The sequence below is a fragment of the Dysidea avara genome, chromosome 14 (genome assembly GCF_963678975.1).
Source record: "Dysidea avara chromosome 14, odDysAvar1.4, whole genome shotgun sequence".
In the NCBI taxonomy this organism is placed as follows: Eukaryota; Metazoa; Porifera; class Demospongiae; order Dictyoceratida; family Dysideidae; genus Dysidea; species Dysidea avara.
The window spans coordinates 1,859,296-1,886,727 of NC_089285.1; the positions used below are offsets into that span (position 1 = coordinate 1,859,296).

The 27,432-nt window shown below is 38.6% G+C and overlaps 2 protein-coding genes and 1 long non-coding RNA gene across 3 annotated transcripts in view; all 3 read left to right on the forward strand.

Moving 5' to 3' along the window:
* LOC136244747 (uncharacterized) overlaps window positions 1–23,389 on the forward strand; it is a 36,559-nt gene extending 13,170 nt beyond the window's left edge. Inside the window, exons 3-6 of the mRNA XM_066036309.1 lie at window positions 21,729–21,761; window positions 23,054–23,116; window positions 23,165–23,215; window positions 23,265–23,389. Of these exons, the coding sequence (XP_065892381.1) occupies window positions 21,729–21,761; window positions 23,054–23,116; window positions 23,165–23,215; window positions 23,265–23,333 (216 nt within the window). The 3' untranslated portion in view covers window positions 23,334–23,389. The remainder of the gene's footprint in view (window positions 1–21,728; window positions 21,762–23,053; window positions 23,117–23,164; window positions 23,216–23,264) is intronic.
* Window positions 14,885–16,345, forward strand: LOC136244694 (uncharacterized). The gene is made up of 3 exons (XR_010695527.1): window positions 14,885–15,600; window positions 15,666–15,984; window positions 16,150–16,345. It is a non-coding gene; the product is annotated as an uncharacterized lncRNA (long non-coding RNA).
* LOC136244769 (uncharacterized) lies at window positions 16,374–18,143 on the forward strand. Its single transcript, XM_066036327.1, has 4 exons — window positions 16,374–16,396; window positions 16,474–16,669; window positions 16,728–17,719; window positions 18,048–18,143. Exons 1-3 carry the CDS (start codon window positions 16,374–16,376, stop codon window positions 17,244–17,246), a joined length of 738 nt encoding a protein of 245 aa, XP_065892399.1. The 3' UTR covers window positions 17,247–17,719; window positions 18,048–18,143.
* Window positions 23,390–27,432: the final 4,043 nt, after the last annotated feature.

Here is a 27,432-nt window from a genome sequence, read left to right on the forward strand (position 1 = left end):
TTGACAACAGAGTCTTCACCATCATTCTTCAATAATATATGCTCTCCAGTTCTGTATAAGGTTCCATTAACCCCATGAGCATTCATCAACATGCTTCGACAAGATGTGGCAATCATATTCTGATCACTATCAACAAAGCTGATTTCACCAACTGATAAAATGTCAGAAGGCTTGACTAAAATTTGCCTCTTCCCACCAAGTAATATTGGCAAAGTGACAGTTTTATACCTGTTTCTTGCCTCAGCCAGAGATTTTGCATGAAAGAGCTACATAATTGTATATGCATATGTAAATACAATGTGTTTTAAGTGATAAATATTTTTACATGTGCATTTACTCACTTACTTGATTACTTATTCTCATCCCCACTCCCTACCACCTCAAATTGCTAATATTAAATGCGCACATAAAGAAAGCTGGCTCGAGCTAACTATCGTTAATTTTTACAGCACATGAAATGTCCCTGCAGTTCAACAAAGGTGCTAAAATGGAGGTACTAACATTTAGAGTACTTTATAGCAACAGTTAGCTTCTTGTTGTAGTGTTGTGGAGTCTTTCTTCAATAATGAACAATGAAAAATGCCCTAGACCGAATGTGAATCCCAAAACAATTTTGTGGGAAATGAGATAAGTTATCAAGTTTACCTGACCTAATTGAATGGAATATACATAATACATGTAAATATAACTATAAATATAAGAAAAATTGATTACCTTCCCAGGTTGATGCTGTTCAATTGCCTCAGATGACCTAGACTGGCAAAATTTTAACAATTCCCTCCTACATTCGGCCTTGGCAAATGTATACTCGAGATTTTTATTATTTGATGATTTCTCAACATACCTGTGTACTGCTCGCTCAAACACAAAGCACCAGTAATTGTCAGGGCTAGAATGTCGTACAATATCATCAGGCAAATGGGTGAGGTTGTGCAAGGAAATAGTACAATTAGCTAACCCTTCGACTTCCTCCGTTAGAATATTATGTCGCCAAATTAATTGTTTCAACAGTTCCACTAATTCTGGGGTCCACCCATTCCTGCAGCATCCAAACACAAGCTCAACTATCCTGACCATCAAAATCCAGGTGTTGTAATGTTGTTCAGGCAGCACTGCACCAAGAATATACTCTGAGGCTGGATATGTGAACTTTAAGTATTCCTCAGCCTTCCAGAACCCCATTCTTCGTGTGATACCTTCTGGTATACGTCCATCCTTCAATTCTAAAAAAATATATACAAACAGCTACAGGCCATATAGTTTAAGTAAACGTGTAGTTTTGAATTAGATGATAAAAATCCATGCACACAGAAACTTGTCAGCCAAAGTTGAGATACTCTAGTGATGCTTTCATTTTACTAAATGACATCAACTGATAAAAGTAACCAATCTAATTTTTTGTATGGCCATTAAATATTATTTTATCTGTTGATAGAAATATCTATAAACAATTTTATATCTGTGCATCACCACTATTCTCTAATGTATCAAAGTTCTATAAGTACCTGCAGTCCATGGAATATTGCCTAAACCATTTTCAACATTATCATTTAAAAAAACCATTCTCCTTGTAATAATCCAGATGCCTTTTAATATTTCTCAAAAGGATAGTGTGCATTGCATCGAATACAAAATCCTCCAAGATATTAAAATTGTATAGTACATGGAGGCGGTGCAAAATGGATGTTCCTGTGAAGCCACTCTCGCTAGCCTTTTGACGTCTCACAGTTACCCTATCTTCCTGATCAACCTCTTCCATGTCTGGCAGCGACTCATCCAATGTTCTTGGCAGCCACTGATGACGGTAATGGAAACGGTAATTTCCGTAGTACAACTGGTTGCTCCCACTGCTGGATCGAGCTCCTATACTTACATTACTTAAATAAGATGATATAATAAGGTGAAACTAAGTACCTTCTACTTTATCACGTCTGCAAGGATGTGCACCACCTGTTCCTAAAAACTTTCCAACCTCACACTGGGCAGGATGGTCACCAGTCCAACATAGTAAAATACATCGAATTACAGCAGGTCCAACTTCAATGCCCCCAATCGTTGCAGAATAGTTGACTGAAATACCTATACGTGTAATAATTGGTATATATACAATATGTATGTCCTTTATTAATAATAATTATATATACCATCAATAAAAGCATCTTCCAATTCTGTAATGAGTGGGTCCAAAAATGGGTCTAATGACCATGGTGCTCGATTGGGCAAAGCATAGCTCGGCACAAACCCACAAACATACACTTCGTCAACCTTGCACCTCTCCAATTTAGTCATTGTAGCTACTTGCACTTCAAAAGATCCTAAAAAAACAATATTTTTATGGTTGCAAAATATTGTCACTTGAACTAGTAGAATTCATACCGCAGCTATGCTTCAGTGATGTAGAAAATGGCTGCCAGCCATCCCAGTTTGCAATAAGTGCTATATTACGAGGGTCACCAGTGGCATAATGAAGTGTATGTTCAACTCGACTGCAGCAGTGGGGACACAGCAGAGATATTGCTTGCCCATGAAAACCTTCTTGGCCTAGACTCTTGGTGATGTGATCAGTACTGATAACATGCTTGCAAGAAGTGCATCTAAATGGGAGCATCCACTGTTGACGCAAGTCCCAAAACCAACTCAATTCAGCAAACCTAAAATTGTGTTACATATATCCAAAAAAGAACATATAGTTATTTTAAGCAATTATTATAACAATACTTGATATAATCATGTACATTATAATTAACAATTACTTACCAAAAAATTATCCTGTCTGTTTTGTGTTTTTCTCTGAATTATAGAGTTGACTAAGCAGAGTGCCACAGCTGTCATTTTCTGTGCATTTAGTATAAACAACATAAGGAATGTGTCACGATCCCAACTGTATTCTGCTGCCAGACTGTACTGTACCAGCGAGGAAAAGAAAAACCTTTCTAAATGTGACAAAAAAGATCTAATAATTCCGCTTGATTCCCTACTCTTGAGAGAGGGTGTTGTCAGTGTTAAAGATGAAGCCGATATTAATAACCTAAGTAGAGAGGATGTACTAAAGGAAATAGAATCTTTTTGACTCAGAGACTAGCTGTACGTTTGATTACATGCGTATCATTCTAATCTATGATTGTACTCTTCACATATACATGTATGATAATATTATACAGTTATCTTCCGTATCTGCTATTTCGTGTACAGTGAAACCTACCTATTGTAATTGTAATTGTAATTGTAATATTTAAACAGGGATTCCACTCAGTGAAAAACACTGATTTTCAGTGGAGCCCTGCGAAACAAGCATACATACATACATACACAAATACATATATACATACATACATACATACATACATACATAAACATACAACACAAAAGGGTATACAAAGAACAGTACACAAAACTACACAGATACAATCAACTAAATTTATCATGATATAACCGTACAAATTTAGATAAGTTGGTTGCTTCAGTAACAGTTGATGGTAAACTGTTCCATATCATAGCTCCCCTGTAATAAAAACTTCTTTTCCCATAATTGTTGTTTACTCTAGGAACAAAGAGTCTATTAATGTTTCGACCAATATGACCTGTGATATCTCTGGAATAGTGAAATATATTGTGGAGATACGAAGGTAGCTTCTGGTGAATAGATTTAAAGATCTGTATAGCTGTATGAAACTTACGACGTTCCACCAAAGTAAAGGAAAACTTGCTCTGGTACAATGCTGGCAATTTTTTCATAAACTTAGAGTGAGTTCTTTCAATCAGTGCAGTAAACTTAGCGGTGGTGGGGCACCACACAACATCACAGTAATCAAACAATGGTAGGACAAAAGCTGAATAAAGCAAACATAGCACTGCAGGTGTCAAAGTTCCATACCGAAAGATTGATGAGAGTCTTGATCTAGCTCTAGAGGCTATATTAGTGATATGTAAGGACCACGATAATGTGGGATCAATTATAACACCCAAATATCGAACAGAGTCAACTTGGCTTAAAGCCATACCCCCAATTGAGACATTAAAACTTTTGCCCGAAATTCTTTGCCGACTTCCAATGAGCATGGCAGTTGACTTCACAACATTAAGACATAAATGAGAACTACTGATCCACCGAGCTACCTTGTCCAAATCAGATTGAACTTGTGCTTCCACAACACCCAAGTCTGAATGGCTATAATGTAACTCAGCATCATCAGCGTACAGGTCCATAGTAGAGTAATCAACGACAGATGGCAAATCATTGATGTATAAAGCAAAAAGCAATGGACCTAAAACAGATCCTTGGGGCACACCAATTGTAACAGTGCCCCAGTCTGATGTGTTACCATTAAACACCAGACGTTGTTGTCGATTTAACAGATAGTCACATAACAGGGCATAAGACGCTCCGTGAAAACCATAACACTGCAACTTAGAGCACAGAATCGCATGATCAACAGTATCAAAGGCCTTAGCCAGATCCAAAAACACAGCTCCAGTGTATTCACCTCTATCAATAGCCCTAATCCATTTATCTGTTACATACAGCAGCACATCATGAGTGGAATAACCAGAACGAAATCCTGACTGATGAGGTGTCAGTAGATTGTACTTGTTCAGATGTGAAACCATTTGATCATACAGGATACGCTCAAGTATCTTAGATAAAGTAGGCAACACAGAAATTGGACGAAAGTGAGACATACTAGTACAGTGCTTCACCTTAGGCACTGGGGTCACAATAGCCTGCTTCCACTGATTGGGAACAGTGGAGCTTTCAATACATCGATTAATCAACACAGTAATCACCCTCACCATAAAAGGAGAAGCTTTAACAAACCGAGCAGAGACCCCATCAGCTCCAGTAGCTTTATGAACATTTAGGTTAGTAACAACAGATGACACCGTCCCAACATCAACACAAGAGAACCGCATCTGAGGCACAGACTTATTCTCCAGAAATTTTTCTAGAAACTCACAAGCTGGCACACTACCAGTCACGTTAGCAATTGTTTTGTGTGGAATTGAAAGAAAGTACTCATTGAACACATCTGCAGAAACAGAAAGTTGTATACCATTTGAAGGCTTGCAGCTCCTTGACAATGATCGAAAATGTCTCCAAAACTTGGTAGGAGTACTCTTAAGTGAAGATGATAGATTTTCAAAATATTTAACCTTGGCAGACCGCAGCATGGAATTCACCCTATTACGAAGAGATTTATATGATGACCAGTCCGACAGAGAGCCAGATTTCAAGGCTTTTCTATGAGCAATATCACGCAGACGACGCGCCTTAGTAAGAGAAGCATTCGATAGCCAAGGGCAATCCCGCTGACGAACTCTCAAATTCTTAAGAGGTACCAGTTTATATAGCAACCCATTAATAATTAAATTGAAACATTCCAAACAGTCAGAGAGATTGTCAAACTTCGATAAGACATCATCCCAGATATCATCACACATAAAAATTTCATCTAACTTATCTTTATCAAGCTTTTGATAGTTTCTAACAGAAATAATCCGGTGAGATGGAGAGTCAGCACGAAACCCCCTGGAATAAAAGTGACTAACAATCAAACAATGATCGCTGCCACTAAAAGGATATACCCTTGTAGCATCAAAACAATGTACATCAGTAGTGAGAAGAACATCAATCTGTGAAGAACTGTTAATGGTAACTCTAGTTGGCACATACACAAGATCAGTAAGTTGTAGCTGTTTCATGATGGACAAGAACAATTTAGTCAGTGAACAAGACGACTTCAAGAGATCAACATTAACATCACCAAGTACTGACAGCCGAGGACAATGCATTTGAGCTGCCTCACACTCAGATAAAAACTTATCGAAAAAAGCATGTTGGGATGGAGGACGATATACACAACAGATCAGCATGTTCCTTTTAGTTCCAGGGAAAAGTTCCAACCAAACCGACTCAATTTGACCATCAGATAATTCATCTCTCACAACAAATTTAACTCTAGGTGAAAGAAGAAAGGCGACTCCTCCACCATGACGATTCCTGTCTCTACGAACAATACTAATACCTGAAGAGTAAGGAAAGATCTCACAATCACCAATACAAGAGTCCAGCCATGTTTCAGTCACGGCAAATATATCAATATGATTTTGAGTTAAAAGATCAAACACTTCATCAGCGACTGACAACAAACTGCGACAATTCAAATTGGCTATTCTCAGCCCAGCAGGCGAAGATAAGGGTAACTCAACAAAGCTGCTGTTGTCAGCAATTTCAGATACATCACTAGTAAAAGAAGAGCTCAGCACCGAACAGTCATGAAACGGTAAAGCATCAGCAATACACTTTGGACAAGTCCAATTAAAAGTCTTAGTATTCTGTAAAACTTTATAAGATCGAGCATCCACGCCACAACAAACACAATGGCACCAGTAGGCACAAACATCACACTGTAAAGCCCGCTGGTTAACACGAACAGGCTTGTAACATACCGAGCATGGATAACGCACAGGTCCAGGATTTAACTCCACATCATATGACAACAATATCACAAGACAAAACGTCCATAAAACATACCTATGGTGGGAATAGAATTTATGTAATGGGAATTTCAATATACCCATTATGGGAATAGACTTTACACAACGGGAATTTTAATATACCCATGATGTGAATAGAACATACGAAATGGAAATTTCAATATACACATTATGGGAATAGATTTTACATAAGGAGAATTTTAATATACCCATTATGGGAATAGACTTTACACAACGGGAATTTTAATATACCCATGATGGGAATAGAACATACGAAATGGGAATTTCAATATACACATTATGGGAATAGATTTTACATAAGGAGAATATCAATATACCCATTATGGGAATAGACTTTACACAACGGGAATTTTAATATACCCATGATGGGAATAGAACATACGAAATGGGAATTTCAATATACACATTATGGGAATAGATTTTACATAAGGAGAATTTTAATATACCCATGATGGGAATAGAACTTACGAAATGGGAATTTCAATATACACATTATGGGAATAGACTATACATAAGGGGAATTTTAATATACCCATGATGGGAACAGGATTTATGCAATGGGAGTTTCAGCATTACCATAATGGGAATAGAATATACATTATGGGAATTTCAATATACCCATTATGGGAATAGACTTTACATGATGGGAATTTTAATATACCCATGATGGGAATACAATTTAATGAAATGGGAATTTTACGATTCCCACGAAGGGAATAGAATTTAAATTAATGTAACGGGAACTTCAATATACCCATGATGGGAATAGAATTTATGCAATGGGAACTTCACCATTCCCATGTTGGGAATAGATATAATGCTATGGAATTTCAATGTACCCATGATGGGAATAAGGATTCCCACAATGGAATAATTAGTATTCCCATTATGGGAATTGCTTATACACATGATGGGAATTTAAAACTTTCCCATGATGGGAATTGTTCCACTTTCCCCATAATGGGAATCAGTGATGGGAATAGTAGCATTCCCTTTATAATTCCCATCACGGGAATTATGAAAATTTTCCTGTGTTATCACTATACAATGACTGTGCACTTCACTTTACCATTTGATCAAATTTGAACGGCCATGGTTTTTGCTTCTTGGGATCCTGAAAGGCAAAAAATACATTATAATTTAACTGTACACCATTGCATCACTATTAATGATATACGTACAACATAAGATCAATATATTTAATCAGGTGGTAGCTTTAAACTCTATCCTCCAACTAAAAGCATTAAAATATTAGGGTCACATGGATTTTTTATACCAGTATAGCTAGTTGCGGCGATAAATTAAAAAATGAGGATGTGAAACCACAACACAATGTAACTATATAGTGTATGAACGGCATGCTATGTCGACTAACTAGTCATAAGCATATAACTCCATAAAATAGGAACAAGCACACAGCCTTACCTTTGGAGGGTTATCACTATTTCCTCTCTTCTTAGAGGTAATTGCATCCTTTTCAGGCTTTTCTATATATGAAAACACACAGATAGCTACACAGTACGACTATATATAACTACATGCACTGCCCTTGCCACTACCCTGGCCCAGCTGTCAAAGTGCTGGACAGCTGGAACTACCAGCATCACTCAAAGCCACCAGAATTAAGGTGGCCTTCGCAGTAGGCCACATTGACATTAGATGATATAATTATGACGATTATAGTTGATGCACTAACTTGAAATTAGCTACGTAGCTACTGAGTAACAATATATACGTTATATAACTACCGTATACATATAATGTAACAATTACGGACATTAGCATATAGAAAAGAGTCAGTGCTGTATGTATTTACCTCTGATGAACATGACTGTATACATCTTGTCACCCTGCTCCATCACAAGGCTGGCACCTTTCACCAAATCCTTTCTCTTTACTTGATCTAAAGTTTCATTATTGACAAAGAGGTCTGATTGAGTGGCTGTATAGAATACTCCAGTTTGCTCACACTTTACTAGGAATTCTAGAAAAAGAGGAAAGATCGAGCAATGTCACAGCTAATATAGATACATCCTAACAATATAGCTATAGGATTATATTCTGCATGCATGTATTTCAAAGTCAAAGCTCAGCTAGTGACAGCTAGTCACTATATATACGTAGCTATACTCTATAGCGCCTAGATCGGAAACATATAGCCTCAACTTACTGTCATGTTTTCCATCAGTCGCGGCTGCCTGGATACCACCTGGTTCGTTTCTCTGCTCCTGCTCCCGAACTTTACGGGAAGGCCTGACGTCTCTTTTCGGCCGGCTTTTCTGGGCTTCGACTGTCACGCTTTCCATGTAACTGGTTTCGCCTTCGCTCGCTGACGCTGAATCACTTTCAGAATACATAGCTACTAAGCCGAAACGGACGGGAATAGCTAGCTATCTAGTTACACTGAAAAGAACCTCTAGACACGTGTGCAATGAACACTGAGGTTTTATAGTGCAGGGTTGCGCAATTGAAGCCATGCATGCAAGTAAGGCCTAAAACGATTTCATTTCCGTATAGACTTTTCAGCTTCCGTTTGAACACTTGCGTATTACGTGCACCACATGACACGCCAATAATTATTCGTATCACGTGATGTCCGCAATCAGCAAGTGTTCTAACGGAAGCTGAAAGGTCTTTACATATAGTATATGGTACAGGAAGTTTCCGTATATCGCACACGTCGAATGCCAGGTAGAGGATGAGCATTTGTAGACTGCCTAATCGAGATTTAGCCGATATGACAATCCCGACTAAACGTTAATAGTTGTGCTGTCATTAAGATTTCTGAAAGCAGCCAACCATCATGTACGTTTCCAAGAATCGCGCTGGAGCGAACCAACTCGCTAACCGTGGCTACGGCTTAATGGACACGAGGAAATAGAGAGAAATTTGATGATTGGAGACTGTTAGAAGATGTAGTATAACTTTGAAAAGCTGAGCGCGATTATAATCTGGGGAGGTTAATTGCGACTAATTAGCATCAAGTTTGTTGTGAAAGAACTCACCGCTGGTGGCGTACTAGATTTCTCAAGAAAAGGAAACTATACGAGAATATAATATTTATGAACCTTAATTGTACAGAGTTTTGTTGGGGAAGACTGTAGTAATTAAGTGGCGCTGCAGTGGCTGGCAAATATTCAGGCGTGATAGCTAGGGCAGTGAAGGTGATACAGGTGATATGGTATTTCAAAAGCTAGGTCCACGTCACTGTATCAAGAAAGTAACAAATGTTCAAGACACACAGATATACAGCAGCATTAAATTAAAACTGTGAATGTATAAGATATAGCCAAATTAGGTTGATTTCCATGCATGCATATACTATACATAGAAGAAACATTACCATTAGCTTCTACACTATACTGGCAATTTACCAGCTAGCGGACTACTTGCAAGAGGTATCTTTATACCATACACAAGGTAAAAACCATGCTACTTGCCAGATATATCTTAATTACCCTGAAGAAGGTAATTAAGATAATTATCATATACAAGCAGAGCTCGAGTTGAGGGTATACGGGAGTGTACCTTAAAATTGTTATAATTTTGCTAGAAATAGTATATCTTGTTAGCTGTTTGGCAATTGCCAGGGGCGGATTTAGGGGGGGTGCACGGCTATGGGGGCTGAGCTGAAGCCCCCCCTCACTATTTGATCAATACACTAAAGAGTACAATGAACTTTTTTGTCTTAGCATAATTAAATCATCACTAATAATACAAATACACATCAACCCACCTTAGAACTTCCATATTTATTCTGTAAAAATTATAATTGTGGGTTTTGCAATTTGTACAAATGCATTGTGGGTTTGGGTTTTCTATGACTTTATTGCTATGGCTAAAAGAGGTAATTCTTGTGGGGGTAAGTATACTTCAGTTCTACAAAGCTAGTGGCAGGTAATAATTTTTTGTTTGTAATATGCATATGTCTGTGTATTACACTGTAGTTTTGCTATATAACTTAATACTGTTTACTATACTAACACCTAGCTATTATGCCTATTGGATTTTAGCAATGCTTACAAGGTCATTTGTACAAGACTATATTTCATATAATATTATGCTTGTTGCTTGTATAGCACATCCAGCAGTTCAGCAGCTGACAGTCAGCGACAATCAATCACATTGGTCTCTACCGATATATCTAGTTGGCCAAACCAGCTCATCAGCATCCTCTGCTTTAACGGCTCACCCCAGTCACCAAACCAATTCATTGACTCAGATTTAACGGCTTAATTACCCTGATCACCAAACCAGTCCATCAATGTCCTCTGATTTAACAGCTGAGCTCAGTCACCAAACCAGTTCATCACTGTCCTCAGATTTAACAGCTGAGCTCAGTCACCAAACCAGTTCATCACTGTCCTCAGATTTAACAGCTGAGCTCAGTCACCAAACCAGTTCATCAGTGTCCTCAGATTTAACGGCTTACCCCGGTCACCAAACCAGTCCATCAATGTCCTCTGATGGTACGACACTCGATAACCATAAAATTGTGGATGATGAAGTGCTGGCTTTAGATTCTGAAATAAGGTCAGTCAACAAATGAGCATTGCCAAGCTGGCAGTGTAGAATTAGACCCAGTGGTGAATTCAGGAGACTTGCATCAAGTTGTTCAGCTTAAAGCTAATAGGGGGCTTATTGACTATGAGAAGTTTTATTTACTGAACAACCACCTGTTTCCTGTGCTTCCTGTGCTTGCTCTACATACCAATTTCCACTTGGCAATTTTGGTAAGCAGTTAAGGCGCTTTCAGGGTAGCTGGTTGAGTAAATACAATGGTTTAGTTTACTCTAAAAGTGCGGATGGTGGGTACTGTAAGGTCTGCGTACTTTTTGCGCAGGGTGACGTAAAAGGCTAACAATTAGGTACACTAGTTAATCGACCACTTACTAATTTTAAAAAAGCCCTAAATGTTTTGAATGAGCATTTTGGTAATAAAGGGCATAAGTTTCATCAGCTGGCTGTACCAAGTGCAATGATGAATAGAACTGTTTCAATTGATTTACAGGTAAACACTCGAGTTGCTACAAATTTCTTTGCTTTCATTCATGCGAAAGTGGAGTCACTGGCGAAGCTATTGCATCAAACATCCTTGAAAATTTGGCAAAATGGGAGCTAGATCCAAATCTTATACGAGGACAGGTATATGATGGTGCTGGTGCTATGGCTGGAAAATCAAAAGGTGCAGCTGCATGTATTAGATCTAAAGCAATCTATACACACTGTGCCTCTCATAGGCTTAATCTACGTATGTGTTGTAAAATGTTGCAACATATGTGAAGTTAACAATATGATGACAACTGCAGACTCTATTGCACGCTTTTTAAAGAATTCACCAGAGACAGACTGAACTAGAAAAGTGGATGGAAGATCTTTTTGCTGGTGAAAAACGAAGAAATTTAAGGAAATGTGCAAAACCAGATGGGTAGAACATCATTTTGCGATTTATTCTTACCAATACTTTGTTGTCTGGAATGCATTGCTGGCAGTTCATGTACAGAATGGAATAGAGAAACCAGATCAGACGCAGTCTTTTCTGTTATCAATGTCACAATTTTCCTTTATTATAACATTGGTAGCCACTCAGAATGTTTACGATGGGCTTGAGTGTTAAACTACAAGGCTCTTATGTGGATATTGCTCGAGCTCATCATGAAATTAACACTTTGAAATCATCTCTTAAAAGGCTTCGCCGGGATGTGAATTGTTTTCATTCCCGCATCCACAAGCAAACCATGACAAAGTGTTGGCGTTGAAGAGTGCACTCCTCACTTGGCGAGTAGACAGCAACACCGACAAAATATTCCGGCTCAAAACCCAACTGACTATTATCGTCTTAATCTCTGTTAGATCATTTGATTAATGAAATTGAGTTAAGATTTGATGAAAATGCATCACAAAATGTTTTTGAGTTTCTTAGTTTGTTGCCTGTAACCATTAGTAGGTCACACATTGTAATAGATAGGGAAAGTTTTCCAGCTATTTTACAACTGTATGAAGATGACCTATAGCTACTAGCTTCATTATCTTTTAATGCAGAACTTGATCTGTGGCAGCAGCATTGGATAGCTCACCCAGATTTGGCTTCTCAACTGAATACACCTGAAAAGGCATTACGTCATGCAGACAAAGACTTCTACCCTAACATCAACGTTCTACTTAGGATAATGGCAACTCTGCCTGTAAATAGCTGTGAGTGTGAACGATCCATTAGCGTATTGAGAATAGTCAAGTCATCACTACGCAGCAGCATGGGACAGGATAGACTGAATGGTTTAGCTCTGCTTCACAGCCATCAAGGCAGCTTTGAAACACTTACCCCAGAAGAGGTAGTAGGGGATTTGCTATTAGTCAGCCACGACGCATGACATTATTAAATCATTTTAGTAGTGAGTAGTTAGTTTTAAAACACTTCATAATTTTTCTTTCTTCAATTAAGTTTGTGTAGCTAGCCAAATTAGTTATTTTATTGTATTATAGTGTGTTTTAACAAGAAGCATTACTGGATCAACTAACTATGTAATCTGAAGCAATTTTTGTGCTGTAAACTTTCTGTAGCTCTACAGATTGGGTAGGTTCAATTATATGTACCCTATTTAATGGTCCACAGTTTCACCATAATAGGTAAAAGGTCAGTATAATGATGGTGAAATCCTATAAAATAACAGGCAGTAAGCATTTTTTTTATGTTAAAATGTCACCAAATTACCTCATTTTGGCATCTATTTTTTCAAAATTTTCCTGGGGGGGGCATGCCCCCAGATCCCCTCTAGCTTCAGCATGCTTTTGCAGTGTGCTTCACACATCTAGCCATAACTCCATATACTTTTAACAGACTGCAGCCCCCCCACCCCCCCCCCCCCCCCCCCCCCCCCCCCCCCCTCCTCCCTTTAGAAATCCTAAATCCGCCCCTGATTGCAGTGGTAAAATATAATACTAGTCATGAAACAGATTTTTCCCTAGTTGATATCACAAACTAAATTTATATTGGAATTAAGATCGAGATACTCTAATAGAGCAGTCAACCACTCTTTTACAAAAGCTGTTAAGCAGCTACTTAGTTTATTTGTAAAAAGGTGTGAAAATCATCTAAAGTGCTACTTCAGAACTTCTAGAATATAAATTTTTCCTGGGGGCAAGCCCCAAGACCTTCATGAAAGGTATCCATGTCTGCTGTATGGTTCAAACTCTACTGTTGTACTTTCATTGTCAAAGTTGGCTCCTTGCTCCACCACCCCTGGTCTGATGCAACCAATTCAAGACTTATGCAAAAATGATTGAATTTGAGTCACTGATTGCAGTTAATTAAAGAAACAGTAGCTATATATATAGCTATATAGCTGCATGTGTGCATGCATGGCCAAAATGCTCAAGGCAAGATATTATCATGCAAGCTACTTGCCAGATATATCTTTCCCTGCTCAAGACAAGATATTATCATGCAAGCTACTTGCCAGATATATCTTTCCCTGCTCAAGGCAAGATATTATCATGCAAGCTACTTGCCAGATATATCTTTCCCTGCTCAAGGCAAGATATTATCATGCAAGCTACTTGCCAGATATATCTTTCCCTGCTAAAGGCAAGATATTATCATGCAAGTTACTTGCCAGATATATCTTTCCCTGCTCAAGGCAAGATATTATCATGCAAGCTACTTGCCAGATATATCTTTCCTGCACAAGATTAAGATATTATCATGCAAGCTACTTGCACAATTCTTTCAAGAAAACAGGAGCTTGGATAATTCTTGAAAGATACCTCAAAGACATGTTTGATTGGGGTATTGTTTAAAGTATTATTGTAGTACATCAAACAAGCTTTCACTTCATGTACAATATACATGTAAACTCATTGTAGAATTATAGTGTTTGTCTTGTACTATATGGGGCTGTAGAAAATACGGAATAGCGGAATAGTAGAATATATATATTTTTAAATTATAAACGTTTATCTAAATATTATAACCTTTTATAGACACTGATCACTTTGTAGCAACTCTGTCAAGTACCCAATCACGATGGTTGAATCTAAGGTGGCAAGCTTTTAATAGAGTATGACTATCCACTCTAGAACAATCTACGTAACTAAGCTAAACTACTGTCTATTACACTTTACTACACAATCGCTACAAAACTACAAGTTCTTTTTGCCATACTTGTATACATTAAGCGAATAAGTGCCCAAAATTATTAGAATCATGCTGTACTAAGTGATAGGAGATGAAACTAGCATTTGACCTTCGAATTTATTATGAACATGCTGGGAGAAGGATGATTAAGGTTACGGGATACCCATCGCTACCGGATGTAATTAATAACCTGACTGAAAAAATTTCTTACGTAATTTTGCGTGTGTAGTGAGTAATATGCTACCTCGCGGTTATTGTTATCTCGATTGTTATTGAGGAAGACAGAACAAGAAAGAAGGATATAATAGTAGTTACAACAGTGATATTATTAGTGTACAAGTAATAACGGTATTTAGTCTATCTTCAAGGAACAAAAGTGTGAAAAACGATCGCTACACTTTCTTTTCAAGATTTACAGTACATCATAGAGAAGTTCAAGGGGAAGACGAGGATTCCACTTGCTGCATCCACAATGTTTCGTCAGTTATCCACTCCTTGGGTTCGCGTATTAGCTGACGAGGAACGGTCAGCTCTGGCAGAATGGCACAAAAGTAGAAGCGTTTCAATTTGGGGAGTAGTGACAAGCAAAACTCTTCATCGTACCTGATTCTCTCCCCGAAACTGTCCTTGGCAGAGATAAAGAAATCACACCAGGTTCGACCAGTACAAAGCATTGCAAACTGTACTTGATGGTAGTACTCGTAGCTGTGTTTCAACGAAAAACGCCCTTCAACATCGGTCAAACAACAGCATTTCTTGTTGTCAATCGCATTTTGTAACAGGCTATCCCTGTAGCTGTATGGATTTTTAAATTCTACTAGGCCTTCTGGTGGTAGAGGTGAAGCTGATGGATCAATCACTAGTCCATCAGGTGTGGCAGCTAACCAGGAATAAGTGGATGAAACAATGAGCCCACAGTTCTGGTTTACTGAGGCTCCTACTGATCCACAGTGAGTCTGTAGCCATTCAAGGTACTTAATTGAGCTAGCCTTTTCTTGTGTCAATCCGTATCTAGTTGCTGCGTTACCTTTAAAACTGTTGTACAACATCTGCTTTACTAGAGGTGCAGCTGGTGTGGTTGCACGTCGCTGACAAATGGCCTTCACACTGGTTGAGGTGATTCTTAGTCTCCTTTCAGACTTCCAGATCACTGAAGCATGGTCATCATCACTGTGCTTGGAAGTAAGCAGCTCAATCTCCTTCATTTTGGTGCTACTGATAACAACGGTGGTTCTATAGAACCTTAGCACAAGGTCCTGAAGATGAGAAGAAGGAAGGTTGTTTGGAACATCATCTACATCAACTCCACCATCATGCCTAAAAAGAACATTTTAGTAAGTTGTAATTAGTGTGTGCTTGTATGTAGAATGTGTTTATATGGTACGGTGTACATGTGTAGTTTGTATGTATGTGGTGTGTGTATTACCTGGCATACGCTCTTCTTGAACTTAGACTGTTGTCAACAGCATTGTATTTAGCTTGCTTCCTCTGCTGTTTAGATTTATCGGTTGCCTTCCGTTTTCGATCCTGCTCCACTTGTTGTTTCATCTTCGACGCAGCAGTTTGGAACACCTTGGATGGTGGAACTCCTACAGCCTCCTGCCATGCCTCTGGTCCCCAAGATGGTCCCATGTTACATCGGAGACCGGCACCAGCACAACGACCCTACCATGAACCACTTTGGATCCGGTTAATCTGTTTTCCACTGTCAAACTTGGAACGGATGTGCATCCAACTCTCTGCAAGGTTAGTTGTGAAATTACCTATAATATACGTAGCTGTTGTAAAATAATGGTTTGTATTCTATTTACCTTACCGATTAGTTCTGGAGCTTTTCCTACCAACCTACTGAGGGCTCGTTGGATATCACTCTCCTTGGCTGCTGGAATATCACGTACTTCTTCAAGGCATTCATCATTTGTGGCATCTACCCAGTGCTATTCATGCTCTATAGTCAGCTCACAGAGATCTTGTGGACTTATATCACAGACGGAGTTTGATGGAGGAGGAACAGAACAGGTACTAGATGTGGTGGGGTTATTGATGGGTGTTCTATCACTGTATGCTGTTGGCCTAGGAACACTTGGTGTTTGGGGTGAATTGGTGCCACTTGATGGACTGGAGCAACCTGAGAAACTTGATAGGCTGGAGACACTCAACAGGCTTGATGGAGTGGAGACACTGGATGGACTGGAGACAAGACTCAATGGGCTGGAGATACTGGATGGACTGGAGAAAAGACTCAATGGGCTGGAGACACTCGACAGGCTGGAAACAACTGACACGCTGGAGACACTCGACAGGCTGGAAACAACTGACACGCTGGAGACACTCGACAGGCTGGAAACAACTGACATGCTGGAGACACTCGATAGGCTGGAAACAACTGATACACTGGAGACACTCGACAGGCTGGAAACAACTGACATGCTGGAGACACTCGACAGGCTGGAAACAACTGATACACTGGAGACACTCGACAGGCTGGAAACAACTGACACGCTGGAGACACTCGACAGGCTGGAAACAACTGATACACTGGAGACACTCGACAGGCTGGAAACAACTGATACACTGGAGACAATTGACTCGCTGAAGCTACTTGATGTTGACTTACTCTTTTGAGCTGTTTTGCAAAAGTCTGTGCTACATTTAGAATGGTCACCAAAACAGTGATAAGGGGCATTCATCAAATCCTTTTGCAACTTGGCAATAGCTGACGATCTATCTGATTCCTTGCTTCTCATCGCTATAGCACAGCGAGCTGCCTTGCTAAGTCGTTTACGCATAGCTTCTGTTAACTTTCCCCTTCCTTTGTAGCGTGGATTGTCAACTACTACTGTCTCAAGATGTGTACGAAAGCACTTGACAGCATGATTGGCACACTCAATCTTCTCAGTGGCAAAGCCCCAAGGAATACTGCTGACTAGAGCATGCGGAACGGAGCTATCACCATCTCCAATAAATTTACTGTACTTCACACCATGTTGTTGAACACACATTTTGAAGCCCTCTACAATGATATCTGTCTCCATTGCTGATGAGGAGCCGTCCCAGTTTTTGAAGCAGGTATGTTCAGGTGGTTTACCATTGGTGGCTAGGGCACATACACTGCAATACTTATTTCGGACTCCCATAAACAAAATTTTCCCAGTTTCATACCCAATAATGATGGCCACACCAGACTTGGCATTGTAAGAGTGCTTATGGGTGCGTTTGCTCCAACCTCCATCCAGTATGACAGTGATGGCTGGATCCCCCAGGCATGTAGTGCCCCTAGCTATAGCAAGCTCCCGCTCCTCTTGACCAGCTAATTTCATTGATTCCTCCAGAAGTGCACCCCACCATTCCCCAATTCTTCTTTCTGTAGATATGAAACTACGTTTGTTCATAACAGGTACACCAAGCACCGCCATAGTTTCCACAAGTGTTGAATGACCACCACCAGTAGACATCTGACCCCACACAGCTGCTACGTTGGCTTCCCAGTGAGGTTTGACAGTTAGACCCTTCACTTTGGATGACGTCCGACGTCATCCAGTCTTCACTACAGTTATGACAGTGAGTAATAAGTGTCCATCACGACGTTCTTCTCTAACTGTGACAGGTTCACTGGAAAAACTGCAGCTGGAGGGTGAATGGCAAGAAGCAGCATGGCTAGTGATGACTTGTAGGTGGTCCTGAAGGTGTTCCAGATTGATTATTCTGCTACCATTTAATGGTGGCATTGGATTGATAGGGACCACTTGTGATGGCTTTACTGGAGGCCTTCTCTTCTTAAATTTGCCTCTGGATACATGAGTACTGGCATTCTTTTTGCAGCCCATGTAGCTAGCATCATCTATTATTGCATCATATAAATTGTGTATGGATTGTAATATTACATAGCTGCATGCAATACTGTGTCTTACCTGTAAAAGCACCAGTAATCTACAGCTGAAAATCGTTCGCGTACAAGAAGAGCTCACAATGATAGCTAATGAATAATATTAACATCTGATGCGGTTACTTGTCGCGCCAGATTAATGGAACGCATGCGTAAAAATGGTTGGGCTTGCACAGTGAGTTTTCTAGCCAAAAATTTCGATTGTCGATGTAGCTATTCTTATTTTAGAGGTAGAGACCACTAAAATAAGTTCACGGCTAGGGACAGACGAGCCGATTTTTGAATGTCACCTTCGAGTGGTCGAGTGTAAATTTTATAAAGAATAGATTGGCTTCGGAAGCTGCCGTTATAGCTTGGGTGGGAGCGATAGTGTAGATGATTTGAAAAAGCTCTCGTCAGTCCCTCACAGTTATTATCATGGATTAGTAAAGCTCTTTAAATAATTGAAATGGAATTCGAGTACGCCGTTTCTGGACTAGAAGATTTTCATTATTTGTGACACGCCCTACTGGATTCTCTACGGCAAATGCTTTGGGTTAATGGCTTCTCACGAAGGTGAATACAGTATAAAACTATAATTGAAGCGATAAGGTGATACATTGCTGTACAGTAGAAAAATACCTGTAAATGCTCACGCGTGTGTGCAGATGTTATACGGTATCCCGTAACCTTAAGTGAGTTATGGAATAGAAAGAAGTATAGATATTCTAGGGTAGACTTTAGAGTGATAGCGCTTAGTCTTTTTAAAGGCCACCCTATTGTAAGCAAGTATAGTAGAAAGAATATGTAGTTTTGTAACGATTATGTAGTGAAGTGTATTAAAAAGTAGTTTAGCTTAGTTAGATTGTTCTAGAGTGGACAGTTAAGTGCACATTCTATTTAAAGCTTGGCACCTTAGCATTCAACCATCACGGTTGCGTTCTCAATGGAGCTGCTACAAGGTGAGCACTAGCTGCATAAACACATTGAGAGTAAAATATTAGTTTAATTGTTTAGAATTAAGGTTTCGCTTATTCGATGATCTGCTATTCCGTACTCTGTGATTTCTGGACTCCCGTACTGTGCTACTGTACATCATTTCATAAATAACTAGCTTTAGGTTTAACCCCCAAAAGAGCTTACGGAATTCATATATTAAAATGATATTAAAATTGAAATACTGTAAGACATGTAGAAAGAACAGCTCGGGATAGCCAACAAGGAGACTAGTAGTAAGAAGAACAAGGCAAGTACTTGTAGTAGTAAGAAGAACAAGAACAAGGAGATTAATAGTAAGAAGAAGACTAGCAAGAGTAAAAAAGATGAAGAAGTTTTTATAGTTAGAGTTGGAAGGTCTCCAACTCTAACTATAAAAATTAGGAACAACAAGGAAATTAGGAAGAACAAGGAAAATCGATTTGTACAGTGATTATGAAAATAAACTACAGGCACTTACATTCACAGCCATAACTTCCGTGTGGATTAGTCTACAAAGTTGGAGTTTGGCTTACAATGTTTACCATGCATTGGCAGATTAACCAAGATATAGTTTTAGCCCTGCAGTCACTTGCTGAAGGTGTCTTTGCTAAAGAAATGGCCATGGTTTTGTTTTACATATACTACATCGTAAACAAATGCATGTGACACGCAAATTGGTTTAACATCGTGCACTACTGCTTGTTTACTTTTTGTTGATGTGCTATGGTCTCTACTCTAGTTGAAAATTCTAATTATTTTGCATAATTTTTTTGTTTACTTTTTTGTAAAATAAAATTATTATGACTGGCGCATACCACATCAAAAGAAAAAAAATTGCGCTGCTGGCCCCAACTGTCAATTATCGCCTGAAAAGTGATGCCTTCATTGTCAGCTATGTTCAACCCGTTACACAGCATTACGAATAAAGAACTATTTGAAAAGCACCTCTGCAATCAAAGTTGCCACTATGAAAAATATGGATAATTTCCATGAAGCAAAGCCATCATACGCTACCGCAAACTCAACACCGTTTCTGTCAGCAAAGATGAATGGGACACAAAGAAGTTGACCTGTGCTGTAAAACCTTAATAAATAAACTAATATCCATTTGGTTCCACATTGGGTAATTTGAGATAATAAGTCACTCTCTAGAGTTCCTATGGACACATATACATTAAATTGACAAGGAGAAAACATCCTGATGGCCTTGCAGACTCCTGTAAGCGTTTGAGCGTTACTTGGACAGCTGCAGGTTTGAGGTCAAGTCATGGGTTTTTCTCCTTTCTCCACCTTTTCAAACATACTTCATATAACAACTTGAAACAAACTGTAGAACCAGGTGTTCAGAGTGTACATCCTTCAGACCTCCAGCACTTTTGCTGCAAAGCCTGTTTGATAAAGTACCAAACTGATAACACATTTGGATAGGATATTGCATGAAATTACTCCTATATTATATGAGAGTAATTTGCATGGGGTATGCAAAGTTATTCCTATATATTATGGGAAAACACCATAGCGTAGGCAAGAGTTAATAATAGTGGAGGGAGAGTGTCTAACACTGCATAGGCCTGTAAAAAATGATCCTGAGAAATTCAAAGGGATTCCTTCAGATGTGTAAAATGTTCGCACAGGCAGAACAAGGTAATGTGATGATTGCACACTGAGAGAACAAAGAAATGTGATGATTGAAACAATCTTCACCTATGGAGAATACTACAAATTACAGAGTTTTACAGAAAGAATCCCTTTGAATTTCTCAGGATCATTTTTTACAGGCCTATGCAGTGTTAGACACTCTCCCTCCACTATTATTAACTCTTGGCGTAGGGATATGCTATTTAAATGTATATACTCCTGTATTATATAGGAGAAATTTTGCATATGGGTGTGCATAATCTCTCCTGAGAGTGTGTATGTTAGTAGCGTAATTCTATACTTTACTCTCTTGATCTGCTTTTCTGACAATATTTTGCTTGCTTTTAAGCTTCAGGCTATTCTTTATTGGATACTTTTATTGCTTTCCATACTGGTTGCACTTGTCGGTTTCTTTGTGTGTGATAAGATTGATGATAATTTTAATGGCAAAAAGGTATGGATTAATCAAATGTTGTACCAACTTTGGTGCAAGTAAACATTTTTTTAGCTTAGCCGCTCTACTTATATAGAGTACTACAAAGATTGCCATACTAAATGATATTGGTTACTCATGGATGTTGTCCTTCTTGGTCATAGGTTATAAATTCTACTGAAGATGAGATTAGAAAGGCAAGACTTCATAGTTGTGCAATACCTGTAGATATGTACTAGTATTGGTGTGATTACAGTATCATCAGCTGTTGATGTATTTTCAGTAGCTGGTATAAAAGTGGTATTAATATGTAGTATATCTGTGTTCTATGTTAAAGACTTGAAAAATACAGTGGGACCTCTCTTATCTGGGCAGTCTGGTACATACTAATGTCTGTATCTCAGAAATGTTCAAAACTAAGAAATGCATGCTGATATGCTGAAGTAACTGTTTTAAATGCAGACATTATTATTATTATTGCTATCATGTTATGCAGTTTAGTGGGCAAAGGGGGAAGTCACTACAGAGCATTCACCTGTGATGTAAAAATGTTTTATCACCTAGCAACCAAGTGGTAATTATTATTAGTAGAAGAAACAAGCCACCTAACAGGTAAACAGCAACCTTTAGCTTCTCACTTGTGCTTTCATCTAACCCTAACTTTATTATTGTCAATAGACTACAAACCGTGTGACTATAATTTGGGCTGTCAAGACAATGGAGGTGCTTGGATAATAGAGGTCCAGATAAGGGAGTTTCCACTGTATCTATTAGGGCTGAGCGATACTACCGTTTTAGTGATATATCGCGATATTTTGTTATTAACTATCATGATACCATGCTTGTACATTATTGTCATTAAAAATCCATTTGTTATGCTGTACTAGGCTCAAGAATCCTTGTAAGTCATAACCTGGTTACCCCTGCAGAGAGGTGTGAACACCATAACATAACTTCAAAGCATGTGTTACAATAACTGTTACTGTAAACAAGGTTGACAGTGGCTAGTTTGATGCTACTTTTAAAGACTTCCTGCAGGAATACTGAGGAATACACTATGTAGCACCAGCTATGATTGACACATTTGTAAGTATCGTGAACTATTCAGTATCATGAATAGTGGCTTTAGTATCGATCGTGATACTAAAATGGCAGTATCACTCAGCTCTAGTATCTATGCTACAGTAACTATTAGTAGCTCTACCATTCTTCACTTGTAGTTTATGGATAAAATCATAAATGTTATCTAATGTTCTTAGTACTAAAATAACCCTCTTATTAGAGTCATCATATGTGACCAGTTGATCTTTTACAGCAGTCAGCCTGAGGATAGCACAGCACAATACTGTATGCTGATCCTGTAGGCAAAGGCTAAGCAATATACAGTAGTATCGACTGAACTTCTACTGTCAATTTATTTGTACACACATCTATGGAATAGTAACCTACACACTATACAAATGGTATTCCTTTCATTCATTCCATATAGAATCTTGTACCGTATGCTGGACAGGATATAGAGCTTTTTCATAGTGATGACGAAACTGATCAGGTAAGCAACTATGCGCAGTATGTTGAGGGCCTATAATTTATATAACAGTTCATGAGATGCTGTGAGACTGTAGAAAAAGAATCTGGAAGAGCAGGCCAGGTAGGTACTGTACTGCAGTAAGTCATAGAAGTACTTGATTTTGTTTCAGAACGCCACTGAAACTGAAGTTCGTCAACCCATCCACTACACTGGCGGGGCCAAGGTAACTTACTTGTAAGATAGTGTGGAGTGGATGTAAGAATTAGTACATGGTAAATAATATTTCTTTTCTATGGGGTCATTGTAATGCAATGCAATCCAAGTTACTATAGCAGGCTACACAAGTTATTTGGTTTCTACTGCTAAATACTGTATAACAGTGCCTAAAATAAAGTGTGGATAAAACTAGACACATTAAATCACTTCCTGCTTAACAGTCAGAAAAAGATGAATGCACACTAGAACCAATAAAAGTCAAGTGTTACTTGTGCCAACCTTAGTTTTTCTAAGGGGCCTACAGGGTTTCAATTCTTAATTTTCCTTCTGCTTGTTCTTTAAATTTTTAATAGCATGGATACATACAGTCGAGAAATTGGAGCAAGAAGGATAGTGAATAGCAATGAGGTCATCTACATACAAGTCTCTGGACTGACTGACTTACTGTATACAGTGAAACTTGTTAATCAGAACACTTGAAAATGAGGACACCTGTATAATCTAATGGTCTCAAAAGTACCCATTTACATGAAAGACCTAGGAAATCAGGATGAGGATACTTGGTCGGTCTCAAGATGTCCTTAAGACAGATTTCACTGTCGTTAAAGACGTGCAATTTTGACAAATCAGACGACTGAGCATTTTTATGAGAAAATTTTGACGAAATGTTTCATTACTGTATTGAAGAATACATTAATGGTTAAATTTTGTGATGGAATAATTTGACAAATTGCAATGCAAATCGTCAAAATACCCCATCAAAATGTTGTTCTATATGGTATACGGTACTATTGGCTTTATACTATTCACTGGCTGCATGAGTTGAAGTAGGAATGTTCACTAGTATACACTGTAGCTGCAAGCAAAGATGATCTTTCTTATTCAAGAATTTCTTATATTTAATAGTAAACTAAAACTTCTGTTGTTTCCTTACCTGCACAGCTGGCCCCCAAAACCAATTTTCAGCTCTCTCTAATGTCATGTACAAATAAAACACATAAAATTATTGTGTGTAAATGGTGCTATTACATATTTTGTACCCAGTAGTTTACAGTGTGTAATGTTCCGTTTTGTAGAACAAAGTGTGCGATGAACTCAGAGAAGAAATCACAGTAGTTCAATCTAAACTCAGTGAATCTAACAAGACACTATCTCTGATACTGGCCAAGTTAATATGTCCCACGAAATTCCAGGCTGATGGGTTTAGAGCTCCTGAAATGCCACCCAGTAGTCATACCACCCATCCAACTACAGCAACCCATCAAATCACTGATCAAATCCATCAAGCTACTGTCACCCTTCCTTCAACTACGGCCACCCATGTAACTACCCAACAAGCCATGAATCATACCCAACAAGCTGCAGTCACTCTTCCAACTACGGCCATCCATGTAACTACCCAACAAGCCATGAATCAAGCCCTTCAAGCTACAGTCACTCTTCCAACTACGGCCACCCATGTAACTACCCAACAAGCCATGAATCAAGCCCTTCAAGCTACAGTCACTCTTCCAACTACGGCCACCTATGTAACTACCCAACAAGCCATGAATCAAGCCCTTCAAACTACAGTCACTCTTCCAACTACGGCCACCCATGTAACTACTACCAATCAAGCTACAGTTACACATCCAACTACAGCCACCCATCAAGCTACCCATGAAACTACTGCCACAAATCAAGCCGCTGATCAAGCTTCTGCTACTGGTCAAGCTGATGAATCTATTAGCTTCAATCATAGCCTTTTATCACTTAGTCCTGTATACATGGAACATGATATTCCAGTAAATTATGAAATTGTGGAAGCTGTAGAGGAGACACCAGGGATATTAAATTCAAAAATAATTGCAAATATCAAAAAGAATAGTTGCTTCAGAAAAAACTTCGCCGCTAATTTAAATGAAGAGCTATTCGATGAGGAGACTAGAAAAAGGTCTGATTGTTCTGGAACTAAGCCTAAGTTAAAATTAAATCCCGTTCTGGTTGATTATATCAGATCTATTTGTTTTCAACACTGGCCGCGTGAAGAGAATGAGAAGAATAGTGATGATGAACAATTGTGGAAAGAGTGCAAAATAGCTATTGATTAAAAAAACAGACGGCTAAATAACAAGCCACGTAAAAACCCTGTGAAAGCTTGAAGACAACAACACTGTGTACTGTATTCCATTGAATTACTTTTTCTGTATTTTTAGGAATTGATCAATTGTATTCTCCACATAATTTGCAGTAAGATCTTGGATTATCTGTAATGTAGTACTAGAAGTATAATGTGCACTACTTTTTTTTTTTTGGGGGGGGGGGGAGGGGTTTTGTATGTACAGTATGATAATAAATTTTCATTAGCAGGTGGCTGGTAGCATCAAATAGTTAGATCAATAAGTAAACTACTATACCACAATAGGCTAAAACTTTGGTAACCCATTCTTTGGGACACAGTAGATAATTTGGAAGTTGTTCAGAGTGGCCAATAGTGGTGCACCGATAATCAGTTCAATAATCGGTATCGGGCCGATATTGGCTACTAGCCGATTAATCGGTTTTGATTAAATCAAGGCCGATGTTAATCTCCACTGCGCTGTGTAGTATAATGATGTGGGGGAGGCTAGACATAAGCTATTTGGCATATTAATCAAGTAATGTGTTAATGGTTTAGCGGTGACTACAAGCCATGCCCAAAAATAACTGTCAGGGTTTAGGCCATGCCCAACAATAAACAAACTGAGGTTTTTAGGTTTCTATGTAGTACCAGCCACTTGTCTCAACTGTATAGCAGTAGTAAAATGTACTTAAAACCTGTTTACCATGAGTAAATTTTACTTGTGGTATGCATCTAACTTTACATTTTAGCCTAGAATGAGCTGTATATCATTTGTTATGTCACTAATATGAGCCATTTAATAATGATGAGGATGAGTGTTAGTGTTATTAGTGTATATCGGATCGGTTATCGGTATCGGCTAATTCTGTTGCTTAATATCGGTTATCGGAATAATCGACTAATTTGGATATCGGTGCAACACTAGTGGCCAATCACATTCTCAGGTACCTGAGAATGCGCCACAAGCAAACTATGAGAGTGTAAACTGCAAACAATTCTGTAGTGGCATGTCACATTCTCAGAGACTGCACCAGAAGCATTCTGAGAGTCTAATATATACCTGCTGAGCCAGACCCACTAGATGCCATGTGTGCAAAAGTAAGTAAACGGAAATTTACACTATCACCCCTTAAGTCATGCCCTAGAGAAGGTCTGATGTGCTGTTGTGTTGCAACCATATAAAATGCTGTATTTGTATGCATGTATTGCAAACTAAGTTGCACTACACCATACATTATACACACATTTTCTATCAAGAAAAACCATAAATATTAATGGAGAAATCCTCCCAAAAAGACAGTCTCAAATGTGGACTTTAACACTTCTCTATGATTGCATGACAGTGTACATACCTCCTGAAGTCAAGGAATTATAACAAACTATAGGACATGATGTATGCATGCATGTACTTATCAGAATATACATGTATCTCAGCTACCATGCACCACTAGAAAAGAGCACCCACGCATGCCCTAACAAAATGAAGTTGCTCCAGACAAATCACACAGACAGACACGTCACACAGAAACACACACACACACCCCATGCATACACCACACACGTCATGCACACAGGGCTCATGATAAGAAATTTTAAGTGCTAGGACAAATTTCCTAACAAAAATAAAGTTGTTCAGACAAATCACTTTTTGTTTGGACATATAGTTTTGCTGTATCGTATTTACTATTATTAGTACTATAAATTACATGTATTTCATTATGTGATCTATTCATCCCTGAACCAGGTTAAGGTAAGTTTTGGCATAGTAAACCATGTCAAGCCACTCTTCTTCTAGGACCATTAAGTCTACATCTGCTTTCATCAGTGGCACTGCAAAATGATCTACAACATTCTGTAGTGAGGCATTTGTAAAATCATATTCTGTTCTAGACCTCCCATAAGTGGCAAGAACAGCAAAGATATCTGTAAGTAAATTAACATGTTGTAGTTTTACATGGCTCTTTAAGTAATCTATGACAGCCCCCATGTATTCATTCTTGTGCTTACTGAGATAGACTAC

Excerpts from the sequence above, each read along its gene's own strand:
- LOC136244769 (XM_066036327.1), top strand. The coding sequence starts at position 16,374 with ATGTGCATCCAACTCTCTGCAAG. Across the intron at positions 16,397-16,473 it reads TGCATCCAACTCTCTGCAAG|TTCTGGAGCTTTTCCTACCA; the intron begins GTTAGTTGTGAA and ends CTTACCGATTAG. Across the intron at positions 16,670-16,727 it reads ATGGAGGAGGAACAGAACAG|GAACACTTGGTGTTTGGGGT; the intron begins GTACTAGATGTG and ends CTGTTGGCCTAG.